This window comes from Prionailurus bengalensis, chromosome D1, assembly GCF_016509475.1.
Source record: "Prionailurus bengalensis isolate Pbe53 chromosome D1, Fcat_Pben_1.1_paternal_pri, whole genome shotgun sequence".
Classification (NCBI taxonomy): domain Eukaryota; kingdom Metazoa; phylum Chordata; class Mammalia; order Carnivora; family Felidae; genus Prionailurus; species Prionailurus bengalensis.
This window is the reverse complement of record NC_057346.1, coordinates 12,169,510-12,197,229: the sequence shown is the minus strand read 5'-3', so window position 1 is coordinate 12,197,229 and position 27,720 is coordinate 12,169,510. Positions and strand designations below refer to the sequence as shown.

At 52.8% G+C, this 27,720-nt stretch overlaps 1 protein-coding gene across 4 annotated transcripts in view; it reads right to left on the bottom strand.

Annotated features, from left to right (window-relative positions):
* Positions 1-27,720, bottom strand: part of ZBTB16 (zinc finger and BTB domain containing 16) — a 196,926-nt gene that overhangs the window by 8,174 nt on the left and 161,032 nt on the right. For all 4 annotated transcript variants that reach the window (XM_043579387.1, XM_043579386.1, XM_043579384.1 and 1 more), the window contains one exon: positions 4,263-4,433. In XM_043579387.1, the coding sequence (XP_043435322.1) occupies positions 4,263-4,433 (171 nt within the window). The remainder of the gene's footprint in view (positions 1-4,262; positions 4,434-27,720) is intronic.

Below are 27,720 nucleotides of genomic sequence, written 5' to 3'. Positions count from 1 at the left end.
ACCCCCCACCCCGTCCAAATGCTTTCTGCTCTCTCCCTCCTCCTTAGTTTCAGCAGCTATGCTCTCTGCTTGATTTCTTCTTTTCTGCCCAGCAAACTCCTAGTCATCCTTCAAAGCCCGGCTCACACATCACCATGGTGTGGAAGATTCCCTGTAGCCACCCCCCACCCTCCAGGCAAATTGAGTCACTCTCTTTCTTCTGTCCCAAAAGAGAAGAAATGTCTAGCATTTTGTTATTTTAGCAAGAAACACAGGATTCTCACTGTACAGAGGAGAAGAACGAGAGGCTGAGAGATAGATGGTCTCTAAGGTCAAACAGCTTGTAAGCAGCTGAGTCGGGATTCAGATCTCGTTCCCAGAGTGTGGACACGCGATACTCATCAGACCTCTAAGTGACACGCTGTACCGCGTGTCTCCTGTCATGCCCTCGGTGCCTCTAGAGTGGAAGCCCCTCCAGGGTAAGAAGGGGTCTCATGCATCCCCGTTGCCTCGGTACATAGCACTGGGACGCCCAGAGCAGGCGCTCGGGAACTGGGGGGTAGATGAAGTTGTTACTGGCTCCCTCCACCCAGCGGGGAGAGCTGTCGTCCATGGCCTGGAATCAGTGCCCAATCAGCCTCCCCTTCCTGCGCTTCCCACCCCTCAGTCCTCCGGAGGGTGAGAAGCCGGGGTGTGGGGATCCACCATCACTTTCTTTGAACCACCCAACGCGGGGGTTTCGGGGGCTGAAAGGTGAGGACTTCAGCTACTTATTTATTACAGGAGTAAAGGCACAGACAATAAAGATAGATTGATCACCCCAGACTTTGTTCATGAATATTTAAATATCGCTGATTCGTCTTGTCACTGTAATTACAATTTCTCTGGGCTGCATCTCCAACAACCACAGTTTATGGTAAAGAATGGCCCACTGTATTTCACTTGTCCCTCTGCAGATGCGCGAGCCTGCCAACCGTGTAATGTCCTCTGCATTTCATACATTTTCTTCAGCTGCTGAAGGTTTAAGTCATCCACAATGACCTACGTTTTTTCATTATCCCCATGTCAAACCGCACTCGTGCCTGGGCATAAATTGTCCTCCTCGTTATAGACTCGCATGCCTGTGCCTTCACTTCCTCTTTAAAATGATATTTTACTCTCTTGTCTCTCTCCTCCTCAGGCCGCCAACCCAACCTCCCCCCTCTCCAACGCAGGCCCCTGTGCCCACATAAATTCTCATCTCTTCTGATGGTTCTGAAGGGTTTTTAGGGCTCTGTGGGGAGTGGATGCTGGGGTCTGCTCACTGCAGGCTCTCTCCCCACAAGAAGTCATGGAGGGGTAGGGTGGGAGCGCTCCCACGAGGCGTCGGACAGGAGAAGGCGCAATAGCAGAGCCATCCCTCGACACGAATTCCTCCCAACCTACGGGGCCCAGCCCTGGCTCAGAGGTACGTGCAGATCCGGGGCCGGACTGAATCCTGGGGTTCTCGGCACCTGCCTGCCCTCTGGCTGCCAGGCTTGTGCGGACCACCCGGGCCCTGACCGCCAGCCCCACCAAACCCAAAGGGAGCGGAGGTCCGTGCACATGCTGGTCCTAATTAGCCGCGTGTCTGTGGGGCTGAGGGTCAGTCTGTGCGGGCCTGTGCCCGTGTGCCCCTCTCCCCGTGCAGACGCCTGCACACACAGCCACCCCCCACCGTCTGACATCCGACTTCCCCTCCTTGCCGAATTGGCAACGATAACGACTTTAATCAAGGATTCAGTATCCTCATTAAGATATAAATAAATAAATAAAGCAAGGGCCACGTGAGACTTCAGCGAGAGCCCGGTAATTAAAACGTACATCGGCAGCCACCCGGCCGGGGGAGGCGGGGAGCGGAGAGCCACCGCCTGTGCCCTTCCCCTCCAGAGGGGGGCCCTGAGAGTTCCAAAAACAAAGGGTTAAGGCAGAGAGGTTTGTTTGATCAGATTTTTATGAATTTAATTATGAAGTGGATCACATGTTAAATGAGTTTGAATAGGAAATCTCCAGAGTCAGCCCAGGGAAAGGAGTAAAGAGGAACTCGGAGGGGAAAAAAAAAAAAAAAAAAAAAAAGACACACGCACACACATGCACTTTGAAGCATGGCAAGCACCTGGCCTAAAACCCTCACCCTGAGACTTAATGGTGTCACTGTGGCCAAAATGTACACAAAACTGGCTGCAGAACTCAAAATCCAATTTGTGGCACGTTGATTAACTCTGTACCCTCTTTAATGAGCTTGACATTAAGTGCAGGACAAACGAGACTAATTAGAGCCCCTCTGGCCTGCCCAGTGCATCTGTGACCCCAGCGGCCTGTCCTCACCTGGTGGTTTCCCTGGCACCGGCCTGGCCCCATCCCAGCGCCTCCTCTGGCCCCTCCCTTTAGCACAGCTGAGAGTTTATTATATGATGAGCCGTGTGAATCAGGGATCCATCAATGCCAAGAGCGCGGCTGGACTAACCTACAAAACACAGCTGCCGATGCTAAACACCCGGCCCCAGCAGCAACGGGGCCAAGAACAACGGAATATTAATGAGGCATTGTGTGTGGGGGTGTGCTCAGCCTGTATACATACGGCTTGTGTGCACAGGGCCTCGCCGGGGTGAAAATCGATGGGTGTGTATATGTGTGCGTGGGTAGCACACGTGCTCTATTTCCTAGATCAAGCAAGTTGCTTCTCCCAACCTATGTCTGGAATAGCCCCTCCCCACAGATCTGTGCATGACTGACACAGGGGCAGGTGATATTCTGACGTCTGCACTCCCAGAAGGGAAGAGCAGGGCACATCCCGGGTGGACTTCACAGGGCTGGGACCATTCAAGTCCCATGAAGCCCACACTGGTTCGACCCGGCAGCATGCTTCAAAGTGGTTGAAAGGTAACTGGCCACTTTGTTCATTAAGGTTGAACTTGGGGACCCAGTGGGGGAGGTGTGGACAGGCTGGTGCCTATACCACAGGGGATGCTTATACAGTCACTAGAGAAAGTCCTCATTGATATTCCCTCCTCCTGAGCCCTTCTTGTTGGGAACCTACCTTATGGGACCTCTCCTTGTCCTATGCCAGTGAGCCTGAATAGTTTTAAGCAAATCAAGTGATGTGAAGGCAATATGCTCCCCTGAAGTGAATGGCATCAAAAAGCATGAGCAGGGTTGCGGGGTGGGGGGGGCTCCTTGATGAAGATGCACACCACTGGCAGGACAGGCCTTCTCGGTCCAGGATAAGTAAAGCCCCTTCCTCATTCTGCAAAGCCCGCCACCCACGAGAGGCCTGGCCTGTGTACTTAATCCCAGAGCTGTGACAAGACCCAAGAATGAGGAGAGAGAGGGTCCTACCATCCCCTGTCTTGAGGAACACAACTTTTTCTACCCCCTCCAACAGACATGAGCAAACACCCCGTTATACACCCCGATATGGAGTGTGCCTGTCTCCCGGGCCCACCCTGTCCCCCACTCCCACTCCAAACCCAGGACAGAGCACGCACAAGCAGAGACACATGCAGACTCAGAGAGGGACACTCCTTTCTCCAGGTACAGTCGGTAAAGACCCAATTTTGTCACAGAGAAAGGAATGAACTTAAGTCACCCATTACCTTGCTAGGGGATCGATCTGCCCCTCAGCCCTCAGGGTCCATCTAGAGGGTGGGGCACAGGGCCCAGTCCCTGACTCACAACCACCTTCCTCTCCCGGCCTCTGGCTCATTGTTCATAAACCCTCATCATCTCCCCTAAGCAAGGTTAAGGGCTAAGGATAGAAAATTTGCTTCTGTTATTGTAGAGCCAGCAGGACCACTTCTGCAACATTCCCTTAGGAGCCCGAGGGGGACTTCAGGAGCGAATGGTCGTGGGGTGGAGGCTGTGGCAGATGGTCGAGACCAAACAGGTAGTTTTTTTTCCCGAAATAGGTTTTGGGTCCACCTGCCTCAGAGTCTTTTGAGAATATATATCAAGGACGCGGAGTCTCGGATCCCACCCACATCCGCTAAGTCAAAGTTTCCGAAGGTGGGACCCAAGAGCCTGCATCTCTAACGAGCACCTGCTGTGTGGAACGCACAGAGACTGGGACCCACAGACCCCCAGGGTGGGATGGGGAGAACCACGAACACGTACCTGCACCGCGGAAGCGCCCGCACGCCCACCTCGAACCAAGAAGGGCGGAGGGCCGACTCGACCTCACATCTCCACTCCACGTTTTTGGAGGTAAATCCAGACACGGGTTCCCAGGGAGCCCGACCATCCACCCGCCACCTGCACGGGCCTACCTGTGTGCGAGCGCAGGTGACGTTTGAGGGCGGTGTGGCTGGGGAAGGTGCGGTTGCACTCGCTGCAGGTGTAGCTGCGCACGCCCGCGTGGACCTCCATGTGCTGCTGGAGCGCGCTCTGAGCCTGGAAACGCTTCCCGCACAGCAGACAGAAGACAGCCATGTCCGTGCCTGTGGGAAAGAGGAGCGGGGAGAGCCTCAGGGGGGCGGAGCGCAAGGCCATTCTTTACTGGTCCAGGTCCGGACGAGAGAGCAAGAGCCAGGGCCAGGACCAGTGCCTCCAATCCCCCAAGCTCAGGGGCAAACCCACAGGCACACCCAGCGTTGATGGAGCACCCAGTGTGCCACTGCCCTGGCGGACAACATCAACTTACCGCTCACCCTCACGGAACCTAAAGAGAGAGGAGAAAGAGAGGATCGGATGCGTCGCAACAATAAATGTGCGTCAGCGGCCGCGTGTAGTGCTGTGTCAGAGGCAGGGTACTGGGAAGTCAGGGTGGCCTCTGTGAGGAATCACGGTAACGAAGACGGTATGCACCCAAGCCATTGCTCGAACATAACTGCTTTAAAATCCCATCTCTACCACCTCACCTTTCAGATAAGGCAAATGAGGCACACAGACAGACTGAGCAACTTGTCCAAAGCTCCCCCAGAGTTCGGAAGCTGCAGACACGCCGTTCGAACGCCGGCTGCCTAGGTCTGAATCCTCTCCGGAGGCTAGCCACAGGCTCTATTCTTTTCTTTTAATTTTTTTTTAATGTTTATTTATTTTTGAGAGAGAGAGATAGAAACAGAGTGTGAGCAGGGGAGAGTCAGAGAAATAGGTAGACACAGAATCTGAAGCAGGCTCCAGGCTCTGAGCTGTCAGCACAGAGCCCAATGCGGGGCTGGAACCCACGAACCGCAAGATCACGACCTGAGCTGAAGCTGAGCTTAACTGACTGAGCCACCCAGGCACCCCAACAGACCCTATTCTTTTAACCAGCTCTCTCTTCCTTTCACTTAAGAGTCCATTCATCCAACAAATATTATTCTAGTACCTTCTATAAGGGGCACTCTCTTTTGGGCACTGGGGATATAACCATGGAAAACTGGACAAAGTCTCTGCTGCCGTTGTAGATGTCACCCCGCACCCGGGAAAGAGCATCCCTGAACACTCTGGAAAGAAACGCAGCCGATCGGAGGATCAGAGAGAAGAACAACACAGCTGGAGAGACGGGGAGACAGTGGAGGGGAAGGCCAAACCAGCAGGCAGGGCCAGGTCATGTGGGGTCTCAAAAGCCACGTGAAGATGTTTAGGCTGCGTCCCAAGACCAATGGGCAATTGTCAAAGGGCTTTAAGCTAATGAGCGTCATGAGATTTCCATTTTACTCTGTCTGGTCATTCCCTGCACTCATCAGAAGCACAGGTGAATTATGGTACCCTACACAAACAGGCTGTTATTTTCTATTATCAGCCCACTTTCTGATCAACCTGTTCTGGAGCCACAGCCATTCTGGGTACAGCAGCCCATGAGGAAGCATCTACACCCACCATCTGAGTCCTAACTGGTGGCTCATTGCCCGCCATTTTGGATCCTGTTTCCCTCAGCGTGTCAGCTCCCCTGGGAAGCTCATCTCTCCCCTCTTGGTGGCATCTGGGTGATATAACCTGTGCTCAGCCCTGCATCGCCCTGCCCTGTGTGAAGGATGCAAGTAAGTGGGAAGGGTAGACAGGCCTAGCATCTGTCCACCCAGCCCAGAGGGGGAGGAAGGGCGGAGCTCTGTCTATTCTGTGTGGAATCAAGGAGCTTCACATAGGTAGTGGGGTGAAGAGAAGGACAGCATGAGGACCTTGCTGCCTCCCGGGTCCCCCAACGGAGACAGCAAAGCGGTGGTCTGCTCTCCCTGCCTCAGTCCCATTCGTGGCTGGGTTTAAGATGAACTAGTGGGAAGGCCAGACCCTCCCCCTCCCTTCACAGCCACCCCTGCAGATGCTCAGAGGCCTGGGCAGCTGGAGCCATGCTCCATCCTGCCAGCAGTCGCTGCCTGCATCCAGGTCCAGGGAAGGCCGGGCACAAAGCGGGAACGCGGTTTTGCTCCCGGCCTCCGCACGCACGAGGGAAAGGAAGAATACAGGTGTTGTGCCGCTGCTTACCTGTGCCGCCATCTCATTGAAAACTTGCAACCAACCCCACTAGGCAGGCATCGTCCTCTCTCTTTTTACGAATGGAAAAACAGAGCGGTTAAATAACCTGCCTAAGGTCACACAGTCCGAAGAGGCAGAGCTGGGATTTGAAAATGCCCAAGGTCTGTCTGACTTTAGAAAGCACAGGGCCAGGCCCCTATCTTCTTCTGGGTGTGCAATCTGTCCAGGCCTCTCCTGGAAGGGGCACAGTGATGACGCCAGCACACCAGCACTAACCCAGCTTGGTCCGGGGGCCCCCGGGCCTGCAGGACCCACTCTGGCAACAGTGAGACCGCCGTGGCCAGTGGGAGGTTGACCGCAAGCAGAGTCACAAGGTACAGCCCTCTGAAGACTCCCAACCTCCGAGGGCCACGAGAACCTCAGGAGGTGCCGGGGTGCTCGGCTCCACCTGCCTAAGGGGGTGGTCTGTGGGACAGTGAGCGGCCGGTATCCATCCAGCAGGTGAACACGCCCATGGGGGCAGTCCATCTGCAATGTGTGCAGTGAGACAGCTGCCCTGGCTGATTCATCCCGAGGGCCCCGAGCACCGGCCCCGATTAAGCCAGATGTCAAACAGCTGCCTTAAACTGGTCAGCTGGGGCAGGCCTCCTGGGCCAGCTAAGCCCTTCAGCGGCCCACAGTGCTCCTTCAGCATCCCCTGAAATCCCCGGCTGTGGAAGGTGCCTGGGTCAGAGGGACCGTGACAGTCCCAGTAGGATACCCCAAGCCTAAAAAGCCAAGCCCAGAGGAGTTCCAAGGGCTGGTACACCCAGCAGGACTGACTGGGGATACCGCAGCTCTCTGCCCTCTTGGTCTTCTGCAGGCTCCTCAAAGCTGCCCCCACTAGGCCATCCATACTTCTCAGGATGGCCTGGACCCTCTTCGTGTCCGGCCGGCACACTCCATGAATGTCACGAAGTGTAGGCACTGTGCTAAGTGACCAGGGGGATGCTGAGTTCAAGCACACACATAGGGACCCAGACTAGTTCCCAGGCAGGTCGATGGCCCACCAGGGGACAAGACAGGGTGACCCCATGAAAACTTTGGCTTTGAGAAATCAAGAGCATTAAGCAGCCAAGGAGCTGGAGGAGGGGTCCAGGGGCTGGGATAAGCAAGGAAACACCTCAAGAAAATCTCGGAGCAGGCAGACACAGGACAGACCCTGAGGACGGACACAAGCAGGGGATGTTAGTGGAGGATAAGACCACCGGGCCACATCATCAGGTGGGACAGATCACACTTCATGCTACAGGCTATGCGATGCCAGGAAAGGACAGGGGTGCCGGCGTGACCCAACCTGCATGTGAGGACAACGCCCCCAGGGTCACGTGGGGACCAAGAGCAGCAGCAAGTGATCGGAAGCAGGCAGAGAGCGGATGGCTTTTTTGACAGCACTGGAGGTGGGTGGGGACGAGACTCGGGTATGGGCTGTGAGGACCAGAGGAGGGGGGGAGAACTGAGGCCCGGGCTGGAGGTGGGAAGCATGGTACACCTACAGTCCCGGGTGGTCAGCTCTGTGCCAGGTTTCAAGTTACATAATCCCCATGCGGGAAGGAAAGGCTGCAATGTCCCTGCAAAGGTCCCACTCCCCTTCCTGGGACATCTCACGAGCCTCAGGGGTCTCCTTGGCCACTGACACACCGGCCTCGGTGCAGAGATGAAGAGAAGGGGCCTGAGAGGCCCCATAGCCACTCTCCCCTTCCTTCTGTCTGGAGACCAACAGCTGAGGAGATGGAAAAATGTTTAAAAAGCAAAAAGGAAAAGGTGGCGGGGGGAGAAGTGGAGGAGACACAAGAGAAGCCAGTGGTGCATGCAAGCTAAAAATCTAGAGACTAGATTTGAGTTATTAAACAATTTGCTGTAGTTTCTGCCTAGCTGATTGTTCGCATGTATGATGAGTCAAGGCAGATTCTATTACACTGGGAGATTAAGCAAATAAATGCTAGCTTTTGGAAACACATTAAAACGTGGGACTATGGAAATAAAATTATCTAGAAAATTGTATTAGCAAATTCATTAGCTGCAGTGAGGTGTGCAGCTGGGCAAGAGGGCCGGGCAGTGTTAAAACACTCGGCTCCTTTCAACGCCTGAGCTCCAGACATACTCGGTGCTCTTTCTGACGCTACAGAGAGACTTCGTGCCCGAGACCACACTGGGGAGACGGGAGGAGGCTCCACTGTTGGCAGAAAATCTTCGGTAATCATACTGAAGGAAGACAAAGGCAGCACAGAGGTCTTGGTCTGCCACTCGCTTGCTCTGTGATCCTCAGCATGTCACTGAACTTCTCTGGACCAGGCTGTGCTCATCCTTTGCCACACTGCCTGTAGTCGCTGAGATGGTGATGAACGAGATACGCGTGAGAGTTGCAGAACGATAAAGTGGTAGCCAGAGCCACTACGGGCCCGGACGACGCCCCTGTCTGACTTAGAAAGTCACGCCCCTTCCTCTAGGCAGACACAGACGGTCACCTGGGTGCACAGCTCTCATGAGCAAAGAGGCTGGATTCCAGCCTCCACGTCCCCCACTTAGCCTGGGCATCCTCCTGCAGCAAGTGAGCTGCTTAGGGATCACCGCAGCCCCACACAACATACGAGCCTACATTGTTCCGTCAACTCAGGGCGGCTGCTTCCAGAAGTGCACTCTAGAGAAGGCATCCTGGATGAGTTACACCATTTAGGACTCAGGGCCAAGAACATCTTCTTCCTCTAAGCCTTCATGACTACAGAACATAAAAGCCTCTGATGCATTTATTTTTGACACTCAGTTCTGCCTAAGAGATTGTAAACCCTCTAAAGCAGGAGCTGTTCGCTTCATCTCTGTGTTCCCCGACACAGAGCGCAGGGCCCAGCACAGAGCAGGCACTCAGTAACTGCATGGCGCGTAAAAGAATAAGTAAGGAGCTGGGAGACAAATCGCAAAGGGCAGAGGGGGCGGGGGGTAGGGGCAGTCCCGGTGCAGACAGCCAGACCCGAGAGCTGAAGCAAGCTCAGACCAAATGAAGCCATTCCTGAGCACTTCCAGGGAGACTCTCCTTGGCAATTTGTAATACTGAGTGACCCACAGCCATCTGATCTTGTTGGGGCCTCTCGTGTCTGTCTGGTGGGCCGGACAGGACTCCCCAGTTCTCACTCTGTGTCTGAGCTCTGTGGCTCAGAAGCAAAGACTGAGACCACCAGTGCAGTGAAAGAGACCTCCGTTCTGGCCCAGAGGCACCGCCTTCCTGGCTTTGTGACCCTGGGCCAAGCAGCCGCTGCCCTTGGCCTCATTTCTTCCTCTAGGAAACGGCATTCCTAACTCACCTGCCTTTTCCAACACCAACGTCCCAGGGCTGTGATGAGGCAAACGACAAATCTTTCTGAGTATGTAAATTCTACATAATGTATTGTTTCCTATCAATCTGTAAATTTCAATGTAAATCGGATACATAAATTAGCCTTGGTCCAAGGAAATAATTTATCAGGTCAAAGAACAGTACCTCCTCTGCTCTTCTGAAGACTGACTGGAGCTCAGTCTTGGGCTGTGTTCCAAGGATGTCTGCCTAAAACGGCTTATAACTGGAGATAAGAGGAGGGTATGGAACGAAATAACCTCCTGAATGAAAAGCATGGTTCCGGGTAATGTGGGTAGAGCCCGTGCAAACATCTGGGCTTCCTTTTGCCTCACTTCTGTCTCTGGAGACGGTGACCCACACCTCAGCCATCCTCCACCCCCAAGGGTAGCACAGCCCGTTTTGGCTGCAGGGCACGTACAACTCACAGACTCTCAATTTAAAACCAGTTTAATTATAGCCAAAAAATGGGAGAAAGCCAAGGCCAGGGTGGAACAGGAGGCAGGAGGGGTGACATAGACCCAGGATATTTATTTCACCCAGGTGATGACTGGGTCTGAAATTATGAGCCACAAAAACCCTCATGTTTACACCTGTGCCATTTACATACCAATTAGCTCTTTAATAGAAAGGAAGGAACAGGATCAGAGGGGTACACAGCTGGAGGAGATGTTCAGGTGCGACACCTTCTTGGAACAAGGCTCTTATTATCTCCAGCATAAGCAGTTTCTTAATCAAAAGAGCAAAGGGATCTAAATATACTCTGGCTTTTTTTGGTAAGCTAGCTATGACTGCCACGTGTGCATGTGCTGGACTGTGTGCACTCTGTGTGCGTATGTGCGTGCACACGCACCACGGATGGGCTTGTCATGTCCAACCCCACCTAAGCAAGCCAAGGAAGAGATGCTTCCCCTGCAACCGCCAACAGGTTTTTTTTTTTGTCCCCAGAGGAAGAAAATGTCAACTTTCGGGGGCTGTGAAAACCTTGGTTTAAACTGAAACCGTCTCCTACCCTCCTCCCTGCCCCTCCCCACCCCCCCCCCCCCCGTCTGACCCCCAAATCCGTCAGACATGTCTTTCTATACTTCCTCTGACCTCCCGGATGCCTTTGCCAGTCACGGGCAGCCCCAGTAGCCACACATCAAAGCTATTGATGAGACTGCCGCCTCTCCCTGCTCCTCAGCTTTCTCCCTCCTCCCCCCACCCCCTTCGTTGGTAAAGCAGAACTGCATCATCCACTGTGCGCAAGAAAAAGACGGAGACGAGCGGTCCAAGGCTGACTCACACCGAAGGCGGGAAGACTCTGTCTGCATCTCAAGAGGATGGAGAAGGCTACAGGTGTGGAGGGGGCAGGGACACAGAGCACACGGAAAGGAAATAAATGTCCAGCCATGACATCGGCAGGAGCGCCTCCCTTTTGGCTCCCCCTGTACCATCATTTAGGGTTTGGCTCCTTTTCAAGGGATCTACTGGAGAAAGGGTCAAGAGCTCCCTTGCTATCTCTTCTCTCAGGCACGTGTTGCAGGATCATGTGCGTGGAGCTCCGGAATTCCCAGGCTTCTTCAGGAGGCTAGCTGTGAGCACAGTGAGGGCGCGGTCTGCCCAGCCCGAGACAGTGTCAGACCAATGACTCCAAGAAAGACAGCTTCCGAGTGTGGGAGACCAGCCCCACTGTTTCCTTCACTGCTGTTGGTCTCCCCGCCACAACAGGTAGAGGAGGCTAAGAAAACATCTTGGAAGGCCCACCTCAAACCAGATGAGCCACAAGTCTGTGCACGGGTGCTTGTCTCCGACATATAGAGTCACCTGCCGCTGGGACACCTTTGATCATCTGTTCAGTTACATCTTCTCAAACCAAGCCAAGAGCTAAAAACCTTAGCATCTAGTCTTCTGGTCAATTCCAGTCTCTTTATCCAGCCCTCCCCACCCCTTTTCCCTTTCCTGAATCCTGGAAAGCTGTCTCTATAACCTTCCATTTCCACAAGGGAAAGGGGGGCGGTTATGGCTTCATAGCATCAGTCCAAGGAACAGAGAGTTCTCAATGAATAACCAGAAAGGGGAGGAGCCAGAACAGCTGATTCAAATTTGTTTTAAAACTGAGCCGGGGACGGGTGAGCGATTACATTTCTCAAAGCACACACCCCTGCACACGTGCGCGCGCACACCCTTGCGGTCTCTGGGGGAATGTGGCCGCGTCCTGAGGCAGCAGCTAGCAATGCTGGCTCCCAGAAAGCCGTGTATTTGTTTAGCAGTGAGCTGCAGACACAAGTGCATTTCATTACTCGGCACCTCCAGCTACAGTAAACAAATTTGTCAGCTCACTAGCTCATTAAGGTGCACCCCGGACACAGGGGATTTATTGAGACCTGCACAATAAAAGTAACATGAATGGATTTACTAATTTTGTCAATCACTCCAACAAACGAGCCAGAGAGGAGGAGAAACTGGAGGAGGGGGACGAGAAAAAGGGGTGGAAGAGGAAGGAAAGGAAGCAAAACGGAGGAGGAAAGGTGGGAGTTTGGTTTGCAACAGAGTCAACAGGTTACAATGAGATCCGGTCTGTGCTGGGCTGGGCTGGGCTGTGCTGCCCGGTTACATGACCGCCTCCCCACTGGCGCGCCCTCATGGCGGGCTAGGCTTCCCAGGGTGTATGGCCCCTAGCAGGAAAGGCGCCAAGGGCAAACTCAACTGCGCTACGTCAAACTGATGGGAACCTCCTCCTTCACTCCCCCCACCCCAGCATCTGATGCGGAAGTAGGGAACAGAACCCAGGATTAAAAGCCACACCAGGGGAAGCAGCAGCGACCTCCACACCAGGCACCTCTCTCCTCTTCCCACCTATACCTGCAGCCACTTCCTAGTCATGTACCTGAACCCTTTCAGACATTCCAGAGTGAATCCAAATTTCCACCACAAGAGCAAGAAGAAGAGGAAGAAGGAAAGGAAGAGAGAGAGAGAGAGAGCGAGAGGGAGGGAGAGAGAGAGAGGGAGGGAGAGACAGAGAGAGAGAATAGGGGGTGGGCTTGGGGTGGGAAGTAAATCCGGAGAGGTATGCAGCCCTCCGGTCTGTAACTTTCAAAATGACAGCAGGACTGGGGCAAAGGTCGCAGGGTCCGCGGCCTTAAGCACCTCCGCCAGCTGTGGCGGTGCAGCCTGGAGCCCGCAGGACGCCTGCCCGTATAAATCAGCGGTAAGCAGCCCCTGCTGGGGGCGAGGACAATGGGCCCACACGGGGGCGGGAGGCAGGACAATGGGGCCCGGCCAGTGCGCAGGCCCGGAACAAATGTGCCCTGGCACCACGGGGGCCCCCATTTGTGAAACTAATTGGCCCACGATTGAAAAATTGGACCAACTTCAACAGCCCTGAGAGGGAAGGGGCAGCCTGCAGTCGCCCAGCCCCGGGGATCAGAAGCTTCTCCCAGGTCCTGCCCATCTGGGAGAGGAGAGCTGCCTCTGAGACGGGGCCAGTCTGAGAGGAGACGGACAGGGGAGACGGACCGAGCAGGTGAACAGAGTGCTGCCTTGAGGGACCCGGGTGCAGCCTCTCCTCCCGAGACACAGAGAGCTGCCTTCCTCGATTCCTCTACACTGCCCTTCTACAGGACAGACAGGCAGTGGTCTACCCTCGGGGTTCCCAAAGGCTCCGGACTTGGCACCCCTGGGGTAGGTGGGTAGCACACAGAAAGCTCCAGTGGGTTCCTCCTGCAATCCATCTGGCATGCATTCCGCTCTGTGCCCTCAGCTCTCCGTAGACGGCATGAGCTGGACTGTAAGAAGCTAGGATCACCAGTCTCTAACTCCGCCGGTCCTGGTGGCTTCTGGGAAAAGAGCCCCTGAAGCGTGTGATGTGGGAAAGGACAGGCCAGGCTAATTATCCTGCCAGTGTCCTCCTGCCCTACCCTTTCCTAGGACTTCTCACCAACTGAAGAGGGTGAAGAATGGAAAGCACTGAGGTCTTCGGCCAGAAGGCCTGTCCTCCAATCCTGGCTCAGTGACTAAGTCACTGTGCACTCCTGAGTAGGTTACTAGACATCTCTGGGTCTCCGTTTCCTCACTAGAAAAATGAAGGTGATAATAAAGGACCCTTGAAAACTTTCCCTCCTACTGCAATAGTCAATTATTCTAGGCCTATGGGAGAGCATGCTGGAAGACTGAAAGATCCTTCTTCCACGGAGATGTGGTGAAGGCATTTCTCCCTCAGAGTCTGGTTAGAAAGCCTTCTTTTAGTTAAAGAGAATCTCGAGGCTTCACTGGAAACCACCGTCTTAGGCTCACAGAGGGACAGTCACCAGGTGAGGCAAAGAAAAGACCCACGTGGATCACTAGGGGCCAATCTAGCTCTATCACCCCTAAGTCCTTCTCAAGCCCTGCGAGATAGGGAATTTTAGGGGATTTTAGGAAGATGAGGAAAGCAAGACTTGAAAGAACGTGCTAGGTCCTTTCTCTCAAGTGACCAGCAATTACCTGCTTAGTTCCTTCCAAAACTGGCCATACGATCAGAAGGGCAATTCTGGAGTCGCTGGGTCTGAAGATACCTCCAAGCCTCTGTACTAGGCGATGGCTTGGCCGATGAGATGAGAGAGAGGGGAGCAAAGCTTTCTCTCCCATGCCCCCCACACTGCTGTGATAAAAAAGCCAAAGAGTGACCCTCGGAGAGGGTGAGCAAGAGAATCAGACTCTGAAGCCAGTGGTCTCATTTCCCTAGGGCCCTGTGCCCCCACATGGCAGGTACTGCAGTTTCTTTTTAAGTTTATTTATTTACTTTCAGAGAGAGACAGGTGAGGGGTGATTAGAGGCAGAGAGAGAGGGAAAGAGAGAGAATCCCAAGCACTGAGAGTGCGGAGCCCGATGCAGACCTCAAACTCATGGACCCCAAGATCACCACCTGAGCGGAAATCAAGAGTAGGACGCTTGACCGACTGAGCCACCCGGGGGCCCCAGGCACTGCAATTCCGAGCAGTGGGTCGGGTCCAGAGCTTCAGGAGGGGGTACGGCGGTTCTGCCTGAAGATGAGACCCGATGTCCCTATTTGTGTAATAAGTTCTTACCAGGTCTTGTTTATCTTTTCTGTTCATCAAGTGGACAAGACATTTTCTATAGAGACTCCATCTCTCTGGTTCCGAGCATCCCCCAAGTCATCTTGAGGCCCCCAGGGGAGGAGCCAGGGCCCAGAAGAGGGGTCTCTGGGAAAAAACAACTCAGCTTGGGTCTTATTTAAAGACCTGTAAACCCCGATGTCTTTCACAGACAGTGAGGTGGATGTAGGAGGAGGTCCAGAGAGAAAGGCAGGGAGGGACAGACAAGGAGAGACAGTCAGAGGCCAGACAAAGACCCAGAGAGACAGGAGGGGTTGGGGAGGAGAGCAGGGGTTGGAGGGGGGACAGATATTCAAAATAAAGTGAAATGTTGATTGTTTCAGGGCCATTTCAATATCTGACAAACATCAGGCAATGAAAAGAAAAAGCAACCGCATATAAATAAACAAAACCCAACCAAAAAAAAAAAAAAAGAGAGAAAGAGAGAGAAGGACGTATTCATTTTACTGACATTTTAATGGTTCTTCTCCTTTCCCCCCCAGAAGATGATTACAAATTAAGCAGCATTTAAACGCTTTTTACTGTCAACAATTAAAAGGAGGGCTGGGAGCCTGAGACTGTGGTAGCCATTCATTCCCACGGTAACCAGGCTATCAGAGGCACCGCCAGGCTTCCCATACTGTACCGCACACAATGGCCAAAAAGGGAAGAGTGCGTACACCGTTAATTTTGCAGGACATTCAGAAGCAAATTAAAATATAAAAAGCTCCCGCACAAAGGTAGATACCAAGAGTGAGGGCAGGACAGGTCAAGCTCTTGGAATTAAAGTCTTAGCAACGGCAGAGTTTAAGCACAGTCTGATTACACCTTATTCAAGGCTGCCCTGCCTTCGTTTTATGGAGACAGAGACACAGAGAGAATTTCCCAGGAAGGATGGAGGGTGGAGGTGGCTTTCCTAGACAGAGAGGAATCAACAATTAAAAGGACCCAGCAGCTCCAGGCCAGACCCCAGGTCCCAGGGAGTGAAGGGCGGACCCACCAGCTCCCTCAACCTGCACTTCACCCATGGGCACTGGTCCACTGACATCTAGCCCTTTCGCACCTGTGCCATGGCTTTCTCTGTTGCATCACAGAGAGGAACCAGGTGATCTTCATTTCATTCTGCTCAGAGGAAAGGGTTTCATTCCGGCGTGAACCAAATGAACAGAGGCAACTGTTCAGAAACTGACCTCCCTTCCGTCCCCACCGATTCACTCCCACCCCTGCCCACCCGAGCATGATACTACCCAACACTCACGCCTTTCCAAAATGCTAAAAACCCTCTGGGTTGGGTCCCGGTAAATTTTCTCTCGCTAGAACCCTTGTTGAGGCTACTCAAAAATGGATTCTAAGAATCCACATCATCTCAGGTACCTTTTAGAATAATGGGATAATGAAAACTCGCCCCCTGGATAAAAGGGAGAAAAGAAAGGACTCAAAGAAGGAAACGGAGTCGGGTGGAGAAGCAGGGGATGGATGTCGCTACCCGTTTCCTTTCCAGGTCTTCGGAGAGCAATGTGGAAAGTCACAGAAGCGAGCTGGCTCCAGAGGATGAGCCGGGTCCGTTTCTGTACCGTAAAGTTTAAGATGCAGGAGGGGCGACAGAGAAATAAAAGAGACACGTCCCCTTTAAAAGGAAATATAATTTACAGTGTGCAGCCAGGCGGCCCATAGTTTCAATCTCGTTTACTATAGAGAAAACTCTGCTAGCTGTTCTCTATCCCACAAATCCGATTTAATCAGACAAGCCAGCCAGCGTGGCTTGGAGTAAAAACGGATAATTAGTAAACAGAGAGCTACTCCAGTGCTTCATTGGCATTCGAGTTGGGCTACTGTGTCGCATTTAAAATGCAGTCTGATGAAGTTTACAAAATCAAACCATTTGTTACTCCTATTGAAGAGGCTTCAGGCCACTTGCAATTAAATTGGAATTAGTGCTCAGAATGAGACACAGCAAATTCATACTAAAAAGGGATCTGACTTTGAGACATTTGACTTCACTTCAACAGTTTTCTGTGTGAGTGTGTGTGTGGGTGTTACCGAAAGACGCCTCACTCACCCCGACTCTGCAGAGCTCCCCGACTCGGTGAGCTTGTCCCCCACAACCTCCTACTCTTGGGGCTGGCTGCGGGGGGAGGGGGAGGGGGCCACAGGGGAGGGACAGCTGACACTGGAGAGCCAGGCCCTGCATTCACACCAGGACGATACTGTACTAGGGAAAATGTGTCCACAAAGGACCATATGGCTCCCTTCTGCATTGAGCCTTTGGACAAGGGGGTGGAAGGGGGGGCGGGGAAGCTGCCAGAAGGCACACTTCCAGGGGGCACCGGCCCCGCCCACCTCAGACAGCAGGCTGGCGGCTCTGGGAGAACGGGGGCACCTTTTCCCCGTTGGCCGGGTTCCTGTGACGCTCCTGCCTTCCCTCCCTCCAAGGCGCATGCACAGGGAGGGTTTCTGTCACCATGTCCTAGCCCATCAGTATGCCCCCGGCCCGGTGCGCTGCCCTTATAGGCAGAGAAGACTAGACAAACTCTGTCTTGGCAGGGCTCCCTAACCTAGAGCCCACAAAGCCCCCAAGCTGTCCAGGGACAGAATTCAGGAGGCTGGTGAACTTGGAGAAGAAAAAAAATTGTATCTCTATTTTCACCAACCTCTACCTGAAATTCGGCAGCTCCTCCAACGGGGAATAAAAGCAAAACAACCCCGGTTGCATTAGCCGTACGTGCGGCTTGGTCGTGGACAGGGCAGATATTTGCGTACCCACACCACGTGAGAAGTGTTGCATTTGCAGCCAAACATTCATGCAAACCGCTCCCGCAAAAATACAGTGGACGTTCAACCAGTGCCTGAGCTTAACAGGATAACAAAGAACCACACATACTATTACAAATGATTTTTTAAAAATATTTTTTGTATCTGTGTTTGAAGTTTCCATTTATAATCTCAGGTATTTTACTTGATGCATGGATTTCACCAGACTTCCCTGGGGCGCCATAGCACAGAGCTTCAGTTTGGGAGGATGAAACAGCTCTGTGGATGGATGGCGGTGAAGGTTGCACAGCGCTGGGAACGTACTTAACGCCACTGAACCGTATGCTTAAAAACACTTAAAATGGCAAAGCCTGTGCTATATACGTATTTTGCCAAAATAAAAAGAATCCTTGGTCTCGACCAGTCAAAAGTTACTTGTACAGGAGTACAGCCCTCTGCTGCTCAGATGTATCCAGACAAAAACTCAGTTTCGCCCCTCCTTCACCTCCTCCACATCTCCATCTGCGGTGAAGAATAGGCCAGAATGCCTCCTGGGAAGCAGGGAGTGGCCACGTGTGGTTCCTTGGAAAGGACCCCGCCAGAGGTCCAGACTTCTCAGCTCTGACACCAACCAGCCTTGGGCGAGTGGCTTCAAGTTCAAGGGTTACTGTCTCCCTCTCCCCATCAGAATGAAAGCCACCTGAGAGCAGGGGCCTCCTTTCTCTCACACACTGCTGTTACCTCTTGGGCCTGACAAGTGTCTCATGAGTATTTACTGGATAGAGGGAAGAACGAATGGGTGGATGTGGGATTAAACAAATGAATTTGGTCTCTGTGGACCTCAATCTCATCCCTGATATAAAGAGGATAGGCTCTGTGATCCTTTAAAGCTCCTACAGTCGGAGGGGGTTCCATCTGCTCTCCTCTAGCTACTGCTCACACACATCCTCCAGTGTGCAGCCCTCCGAGACAGACAGCGGGTGGCGCACGTGCACAGGTTGGGGATGGACCGTGGCAGTAGCATGCCTGACGTGACAGGGCACCGCCCTCAGGCCCCAAGACTTGCATGCGGTCCTCAGGGATGACCCCACACTGGCCCACTAGGCCTCGTGGCCTGCCACCCAAGGAGGAAACGAGCAAGGTGAATTTATAGGCTGGCTGAACACACAACGAGAAGGAGCCATGGAGGCCTCAGGAGGAGGCTCCTACGTGGCATCAGGTGGCCAGCCGCAGTGGCTCTGAAAGCCTGGGGGGAGGAGATGCTCCTTTTGGCCATTCAGGGAGGGAGGGGGAGGAATTTGATTCTGGTCATAAGGAAAAACAAAACACTGTCCACCAGACTTTCCCACTTCCCCCAAATCTGGAACCAGCCTCCCTGTAAGTAGGCTGTGTTCCTGACTCACTACATCTATCCCAGGGAGAGGAGGCGGAGCGTCCAGCAGGCGCCTGCCTGGGCCTCAAGGCCCTGTTAGATGGTGTATGTGTTCCTCGGACAACAGGTGGGCAACCTAGTCCTCCCCCACACCACACACGTGCCCGTACGCACACCGGTGGCGTCTGAAGAAAGGTCTGGAGAGACACTCCAGCTCGGATTCTAAAAAGGAAACGCAAAGTTCAATGTCAGTGGTTTGGGGTTCTTCTTTCCTCCGTGTAAATTTTGTTTCCTAGGTCCCTCCCCTTTCAGTTCCTCCTCCGGAGTTTCTGGGCCACTCCCTGGCATGACTGGGGCCTGAGGAGGGCCCCAGGACACACAGGAAACTTTACGGCTGACGCTCATGCCACGGCCAGGTGTCCAGCACCCCGGTCGTAAACAAAGTGGCCCGAAGAGACTCCTCTCTCGAACACTAGCACTGCTGGGTCACCAAATTCTCCCATCCTGTTCTCCTGCTTTCTGCAAGCCCTCACTTCTCTCTTCAGGTGGTGTTACTTTTACTCCCCTCGGGACACAGTATGGAAAGCCACTTTGGACAACCCTCAGGCATTTTCTCACTCGCGCCTGCACCTGGCCTTTTTTGAGTTCCCATTCTATGCAGGCGTCAAATCCCAAGGCTGTAATCCTGAGATACTGCTTGCCACCAAGATGCTTAAGGTCTAAGAGGCGCTCTGCAAAAAGCCCGGACTTTGGAGTCAGGTGAAACCTGGGTTCAAATCCTGTCTCTGCCATTTATTGACCAGCTATACATTCATATGCATGTCCTACTAGCTCTGGGTCTTGGTTCCTTCATCTGTATTAGAGTGCTAATACCCAAGTTCAAGGATGCTAGGAGGACTGAGGATAATACACGACAGGTGCCCACCACAGTGCCAGGTAGAACCGAGACATGGGCGCTGCTTAGAACGTTGACCCAGGGGATGGGGTGAGGGTCATGGAGAGACAGGTATGTGAGAAAGTGGACAGTGGTGTTGTAGCCTAGGTACCATGAACCGAATCACAGCTGGAGGAGCTTACAAAGAACATTCCAGGCCTTCCATCACCAACCAGAGCTTTTCCTCGAAAGCGTTCACTTTAAACCTCCTTCCCACCCTCCAAGTTCTCCCATCCACTTGATCTCCGTACATCCCTGGCAGCCCTTCCTGTCCTCACTTCTGTTGCCATTCAGTCCAACCTTCCAGGCCCGTGGTTCAACTACCAGCTGCCTCTTTGCCAATTCCTGAACTCCCCTGCCCGTTATCCCTGCATCGTTCCCACCCTGTCAAACCCAACCTTGGCTCGGTTACCTCCTCCCTTCTCCACTCCTAGGGCTGCCTACATGGACTGCCCCTACTTCCCAAGGCTCACTAGCCCCTCCACCCATCATGATGTCCGTGCTTCCACTGTCCCACCAAGACCAAAACCGTTCGCTTCTCATAACCAGTGACCCCCATGTATCACTAAATTCAACAGACGTTTTCTCGTCTTCCCCTCAGGGGACTTCTCAGCAGCATTAAGATTGATGACCACTTTTTCCTCTCTGAAACCTCTTCCTTAACGCCACACTCTCCTGGACTCCTTCCTATTCCTTCCAGCGATCCCTTTTCAATCTCTATGTGGGTTTCAATTGTTCTGGAGAGGCAGAACGTGGGGATTCCTCCGGATTGTGTTTTAAGCTTTCTTCTCTTCCTGTACACTCTGGCTTTATAACCTCCCTTCAAAGATCCTTTTACATGCTGATGACTCCCAAATATACATGTCCAGAGAGTCTCTGTCTTCTGAGTTCCCAACATAACTATATATCCAAATACCTCCCAGAAAGTTTCCCACTGGACATGTCACTGCTGCAATATTAAAACTGTTCATTATCTGAATGACAGCGACAACAAAAATGTTCTGCTCTCCTCTTCCATTCTCTGTTTCAGTAAAGAGCTCAACCACCATCACCCAACCACCGGAGCAAGAAAAGGGGCCACCATCTTTGTTTTTTTTTCTCTCTCCTCTCACAACAAACCAATTACCGTATTTCCTCCGCCTTCTAAATGTCTTGATTTTCCCACTTCTTATCCACCCCAATGCAACGACACGGGCTGAAGCTACCATACTTTCTTGGCTAGATTATGGCAATGGCGTCCTAACTAATCTCCTGCCTCCCACCTATTCACAACCGTACAGTGTCAATCGTTTTTCTGAAACATAATCTGAGGTTACTCCTCTAAGATCTTTTAATGGCTCCCTATTGCCCTCAGGAAAAAGGCAGAGCTACTTAAGGTGGTTTTCGGGGACCCTCCCATTTCACGCCCATTCACCTCTACAGTTTCTGGTCTTTGCCCTTTTCCCTCACCCTGTTTTCAGTTCCGTGAACTTGCCGGATTCTCTCCCAGCTCTGGACCTTAACCCATGCTGACCCCAGCCTGGCATTCTTCCCTTTCTCCCCCATTTGCTTGATCTCTTTTACTTAATAACTTTGATGACACCTCCCTGGTTGGGGGCCTTCATGTGTGCCCTTATGACATCTTACACCTCCACCATAACAGTATTTATCCTGTCTATGACTTGTGTACTTACTCATATGTCCCCCTATAAGGCATGAGCTTCATGGGCACAGGGATTCTGTTTTGCTCATCACTGTGTTCTCAGGACATAATATACTATTAGATACATAATGGGTGCTTGATAACTACTTACTGAATAGATAAATAAGCAAATAAATGAATACATTAAAATGTCACCTATGGGGGCGCCTGGGTGGCTCCGTTGGTTAGGCGTCCGACTCTTGATTTCGACTCAGGTCATCATCTCATGGTTCCTGAGTTTGAGCCCCACATCGGGTTCTCCACCGACAGCATGGAGCTTGCTTGGGACTCTTTCTCCTTCTCTCTCTCTCAGTCCCTTCCCTGCTCTCTTTCTCTCTCTCTGTCTCAAAGTAAATAAATAAACTTCAAAAAACAAACATCACCTATGAATACCTCTGTGGGCTTGGCCTACTGTCCTTGGTAGATTATGATTTCTTGAGCCCAAGCCATTAATATTTCAGACTTGGGTTCACCGTTACTCTCGGCTCCGGCCCGAAACCCCAGTCCTTGTGGCTCTAGGGAGGGATAACTTGTCAGTGGTGAGTGCAGGTGTCCTTGTGAACAAATGGGACAGCACAGGTGGCCCCAGGACTCACTAGCTCCCGGGCAAAAGTGCCTTGGCCCTGCCCGGATCAGGCCCCTCCTTTTGTCCAGACATCGTGCTCACTCGTACTTCCTGATTCCCCACCTCTCAAGTTCAAAGAACCCCTAAAAATGAGAGAGATGAGCAGTGTTTACTCAACTGTCTATGCGTCTTTCCTCAGTATTTCATTGATGGCACTTTCTTCTCATTCAGGTCAGTCACTGTGGGTTTCGAAGATTTTGGCCAAACGCACTGAAAGGAGTGAGCAATCTTTAAAACGTTCCCCTTTGACCTCAGATGGAAGCACTGTGGAATTCTCCAAGCCTCTGGAATCAATGGCGAAAGCCAAGAAAGACAGACCCTATCCTGCCAAAGACGTCTATGTCAAGAACGTTTCCCCACCAGCCCTCACCCGGGCCTGGCTTGTTTCACGAGCGTTCTCTCCATGCAGGGAATGTCTCATGGTCAAAGCCACTTTCCTGGGCCCTTACCAACCCCCTATCCGTCCTTGGCCCCTCCGTTCTCCGAACACTTCCCGGGCCACCCACCCCAACCCGCCTTCCCCTCCCTTCCTCCTCCCTGTGGCACTCAGATGCAGGTGTTTTTTCTAAAACAGTGGCCTATTGGGAGACGACTGTAGTTTCCTAGTAACAGCACACAGTAGGAGAATACTAAAGGCCACCTCTTCATCTGAGGGGCCGGGAGAATAAAGCACTTGGGAAATGGATGAGAGAAAACCACCACCATCTCCCCACAGCAAACCGCAACATCTCCCAACGACGACCCTGGCAGCCTGTGGGCTGCGGCTCTTCTAAACGCAGTGAGGGTGGTGGAAATCAGGATGGCCTTAGAGGAAGGCAGAGTGGTCCCTGCAAGGTCTCTACTTCCGCGCATCCAGGCATATGGCACCTGCACTTACCTCTGCTGCCATTTAATCGGAGCTAAATTTCAGACAAAGCAACTTACGTAACTCTCAACCAGCAGGATTCCCCCAAAGAGGCTCACTCCCCAAAGGACAAAGACCCCAAAGTTACAATTCAGTCGGGGCTGGGTGAGCAGTGGTGCGCGGTCGGCACAGAAAAGCTGACTCTGAAGCGCGGCCAGGGCGCTCGTATTAATTAACATCTTCATAGAAAGGAAACTCTCTCCAGGGAGTATCTGTTTGATTATTGTTATTTACTCAGTGATGCTGCTGTGTGCTTATTGCCTCCCCTCACTCCTAAGGAGCCTAAATGGATTCTCTGGAGGAGGAGGAAACAGTGCAGCCTTGGGACAGAGACTCCAGAACAAGCAAGGTGAGGGAATCGGTCCTTCTGTTTCGTGTGGGCATCGGTGCTAAAAAAGCTGTCCCAAGGCACAGTGGTGCTCACATACACTCTGTGTCCTACGCACCCCCTGCAAATCTTCAGCCACGCAAACTGGGAAGATGTCTACCTGGACAATGTGTATGACAAGGTCCTGCACCTTCTAGAACTTTCTCAGTGATTGCTGTGACGGGTACCCCTATCCCATCTCAGTCCTCACACCTGTCCCTAGATGGGAGCCATGTGACAAAGAGCAGGATTATGGAGTGATTTACTTATGTACTAATTAATTGTTAGCTTGATTAATTAACGGGTGGTTATGACAAGGCAACAGAGCAAGGTAAGAATGCTGCTAGAGCTTTCTTTCCTCCCACTTATAGGACTCGGCACCAGCCGAGTGAACCGGCCGCTGTGCTACACGGGGCCTGGGATGCGCTGATGCCTCAGACAGACACAGTCCCTGGCCTCAAAGAGCATCCCCTCTACTGAAGGAGACAAACTTAAGGCTCAGTTTATGAAACTCTCAAGGCTGGAATCTGAAGGTGAGAAGGGATCGGGCTTCGAGTTAAGTCTCCCTGCATCTGCCTCTCACAACAGAAAGCCATACGCTCTTCTGTCAGAGGCTCTGAAAGGACGAATTCACACATGCACACGGACACGAGTGTGTGCGCACGCACGCTCCCACTCCGGCACCCACGGCAGAGATGTGAATGGCTGCCATTCAGGGCCGGGACCTGGGTTATGTCATTTCAGAAGAGCAGGCAAGCCGCTGCCCAAACTTGCTTGTACTGGAAGTCTGCTTCTGCCTGAGCTGATTTATTCCAAGGACCATCTGGGCGCAGAGAACAATGTGCTCTCCTATGTGAATGACCGGCCGTATTAGTCATACCCTCTTAACTCGACCCCTCCGTCCCTAATCTTCACTCTCCTTCACTCCCTTTGACGGAGGCCAAGGACTGGCTCTCTTTTCTCACCTCTCCTGAGCCTGGAGAATTTCGTCTGGGACAAAGAGTTCTGCCTTCACGCCTGTGGGTCCAGCAGTCAGACCGGGACAGGCTGTACGAGAAGGGACCTGCACCCCCTCCAGCACTCCCCTGCCCCCCACTGCCCCGTTTGGACAGGGGGATAAACTCCCCCAACAACGCTTCCCTGGGCTGCCCAAGGCATCCAGGATCCAAGCCAGATGGACTCAAAAATTAGCTCAAGGCAACTCACATCCTAAAAGCTGTCCGTGAACGGGCCCCATGGCACTCTAATAACCACGCGCTGCCCGGTGCTGCTGTCTGTGACGCACGACCGCCTCCTCCAGCTGTCGGCTAGCTGCTTCACCCAGGGCTACTTTCTCAGTCCCCCCAGGAGCAGGGGAGAAGGATCGTGTACTTTTTCTCCCTCACAGCCTAGCACACAGCTAGCTCCAACCAGCCCCGGATGACCCCAATACCGAAGCCCTGACTCTTCTGGCCCGAGTAACGGGTTTAAGATGCTGCTTCATCCCCGGCGCTCTGCCCAAAGACTGGGTCCGTCTGGGATGGGAAGGAGCCAGGACCAGCTCAGACACTAATCCATCATCTTACACCTGCGCCCGGGAAATTGCTTTTTATCATTTCACTTGGATGCTACAAGTTGCTGTGTATGTGTGTGACCTGTGGGTTTTGTGGCCATTGGGTTGTTGTGTTTTGGTTTCTGGTGCTTAACTAGGAACAATCAAGAGAAAAGAGAATACAGATCCACGGGGATGTGCTGCTCCCTCCCCGTCCCTCCCCCACCCTGGCTCTCACCGGATGACCCCCATGTTGTGGTCTTCTCCATGCAAATAAGGTGGGTCTCCAAGCATGTGCCATCCTGCCCGAACCCCACTCCACACTCACCAGCACACACTCACACGTGCACAATGCGCGCACACACACGCACGTGCACATGGCTTTCACTTTCCGCCTCGCCTGGTGCCAAGACAGAATTGATGGTGATGAGCGAAGGAGACAGGGGTAAAAAAAAAAAAGTCAAGCGGACGATTAGCTGGGTTAGGTTTATGGCAACAGGCAGCAAACTCATTCATTTCATGTTCTGCAGAATATAAAAGCGCTGAAACATTTTAATTTTAAATTCTTATCATTGAATTTACTGCTTTTCTCTCGCAATGATTTGTGTTGCTTTTTAATTTTTACAGTCTCTACAGAAGCCAGATGCTACTGCCTAAGGACAAAATAATAAAAACCTACTGCAGTCATGAGTTACAGAACAAAAAAGAAACAAGCAGTTGACAGAAGTTAATATCTCAATTTAACAGTGCTGCTTTGCTAATGATCCTTTGATATGTGTTTATTTAGAAAGGTCTGGCCTTGACCTTGAAGGCAAACTCCACCACAAAGTCTTTATAAGAAAAGAAAAAGACTTTATTTATAGATTGGCTTTATGTCAATCACTCTGGCAGCTGGTCCCAAAGTGCCAAGCCAGGGGAGGAGGGCGTAGAGAAGACTGGGACACACATCCCGAATGAACTGTCACTGGGGGGCTTTAGGGGAAGTAAAACTCACTGGGGGTGTGTGTGGGAGAGGGCAAGTGGGAAAAGGGGCTTTAGGGGAAGTAAAACCCAAATGCTCTCTGCTTCCTTTGGAAGCAATCAGGGCACTGACGTTCCCTCTGGAAAACGAGACCAAACCAAGCATAGTAAGCCTCAGAAAAGAGGTACAGGAGCAAAGGGGTGGAGTGCGGGGCGATGGGCCAGCAGAAACGATGCACCTGCACCGGGTTTCCAGGGAGGTCTGTGCAGCAGTGCAGGTCCTTCTCGAAGAACTTACCCAGAACCGCACAGAGGACTGATTGCCACCCCCTCAGAAGCGGGAGGGTGGACCCTAACCCCGTAAGGCCCAACGGTTCTGAGATTGCCTACTCGGCCCGCCAGCCTCTTGCCTCCCACACCGGGCCAGGAGCTGGGCCAGCACAGTGACTCCCGGCCCGCAGAGCAGCGTCTGTCTGTGGGAATCCCGGCCCCAGGCCACGTCTGCACGTCTGCAGGTTCCTCCAGAGGGAAAGCCTTCCACACCCAAGGCCCTGTGCTCCTGTCTGTGGAGCCTGAGGAGGTGGCCGGGGCTGAGGCCCTCCTCGGCAGAACAGGGTCTTTCGCCCCCAGTGTTGTGCCCACGGTGCTTCCAGCCCACCCCACTGGTCCCAGGTGAACTCTAGTCTCGTGGTGTCAGCAACCACTCCGAGGCTAATCACCACACCTGTAGCCCGGACTTCCCTTTTTTTTTTTTTTTTTAAACGTTTGTTTATTTTGAGACACAGAGAGACAGAGCATGAAGGAGGGAAGGTCACAGAGAGAGGGAGACACAGAATCTGAAACAGGCTCCAGGCTGTGAGCTGTCAGCACAGAGCCCGACGCGGGGCTCGAACCCACGGACCGTTGAGATCATGACCTGAGCCGAAGTCGAGCGCTTAGCCAACCGAGCCACCCAGGCGCCCCCGGACTTCCCTTCTGAATGCAAACCCCGTAACTCCACGCATTCCTTGACATTCCACAGACACCCTCAACGTGTCCAAACCTAAAACCCACCGCTTCTGCTCCCAAACCAGCTCCCCTTCCTGGAGCTCTGTCTCAGGTGTCCCCACTAACATCCACTCTGTCACCCATGCTAGATGGTCGGCTGTGATCCCAAGGCCTCTCATCTTCCTTCCCCACATGTCCCGATCCAGCTAACTTTTTGTTACCTACGTACTTCCTATGCGTGTCCCTTCCTTCTCATCCCAGAAAGGCACCGCCTCACCCAAGCCACCAGTGTCCCTCAGCGGGATCCTACAGGGGGCTCCTAGATGTGGCTCATCTGCCTCACATCTGCTCCCCACACAACCACCACACTGGCCCACCATAAACTGATCGGACCTGGTGACCCAAATTCCTTGTAAAGGCTTCCCAAGACTCCCTGTCATTGATGGATAAAACCCAGGCTCCATAAGACGGCCCAGCAAGACCTCTGTGGTCCGGGCTTGCTTGCCAACCTCCAACACCCTCTGCCCCATCTCGGACAGGATGCTTACGCCATACCACCACTGTGTCCAAACACACACGGTTCGGCCTCTCTGGCAGATTCCTACTTCCTTAAAACCTTATGAGGTCTTCTTCTCTAGGAAGTCTTACCCGTCCCCCGGGAATCCACTGTGTCCTCCCCCTAGAAGCCCCCACAGTACCTTCCTCGTGTGCAGACATCTCCACCACTGCACCCAGCACTGTACATTATAATTACCCGCTTATGCGTCTCCCTTCCC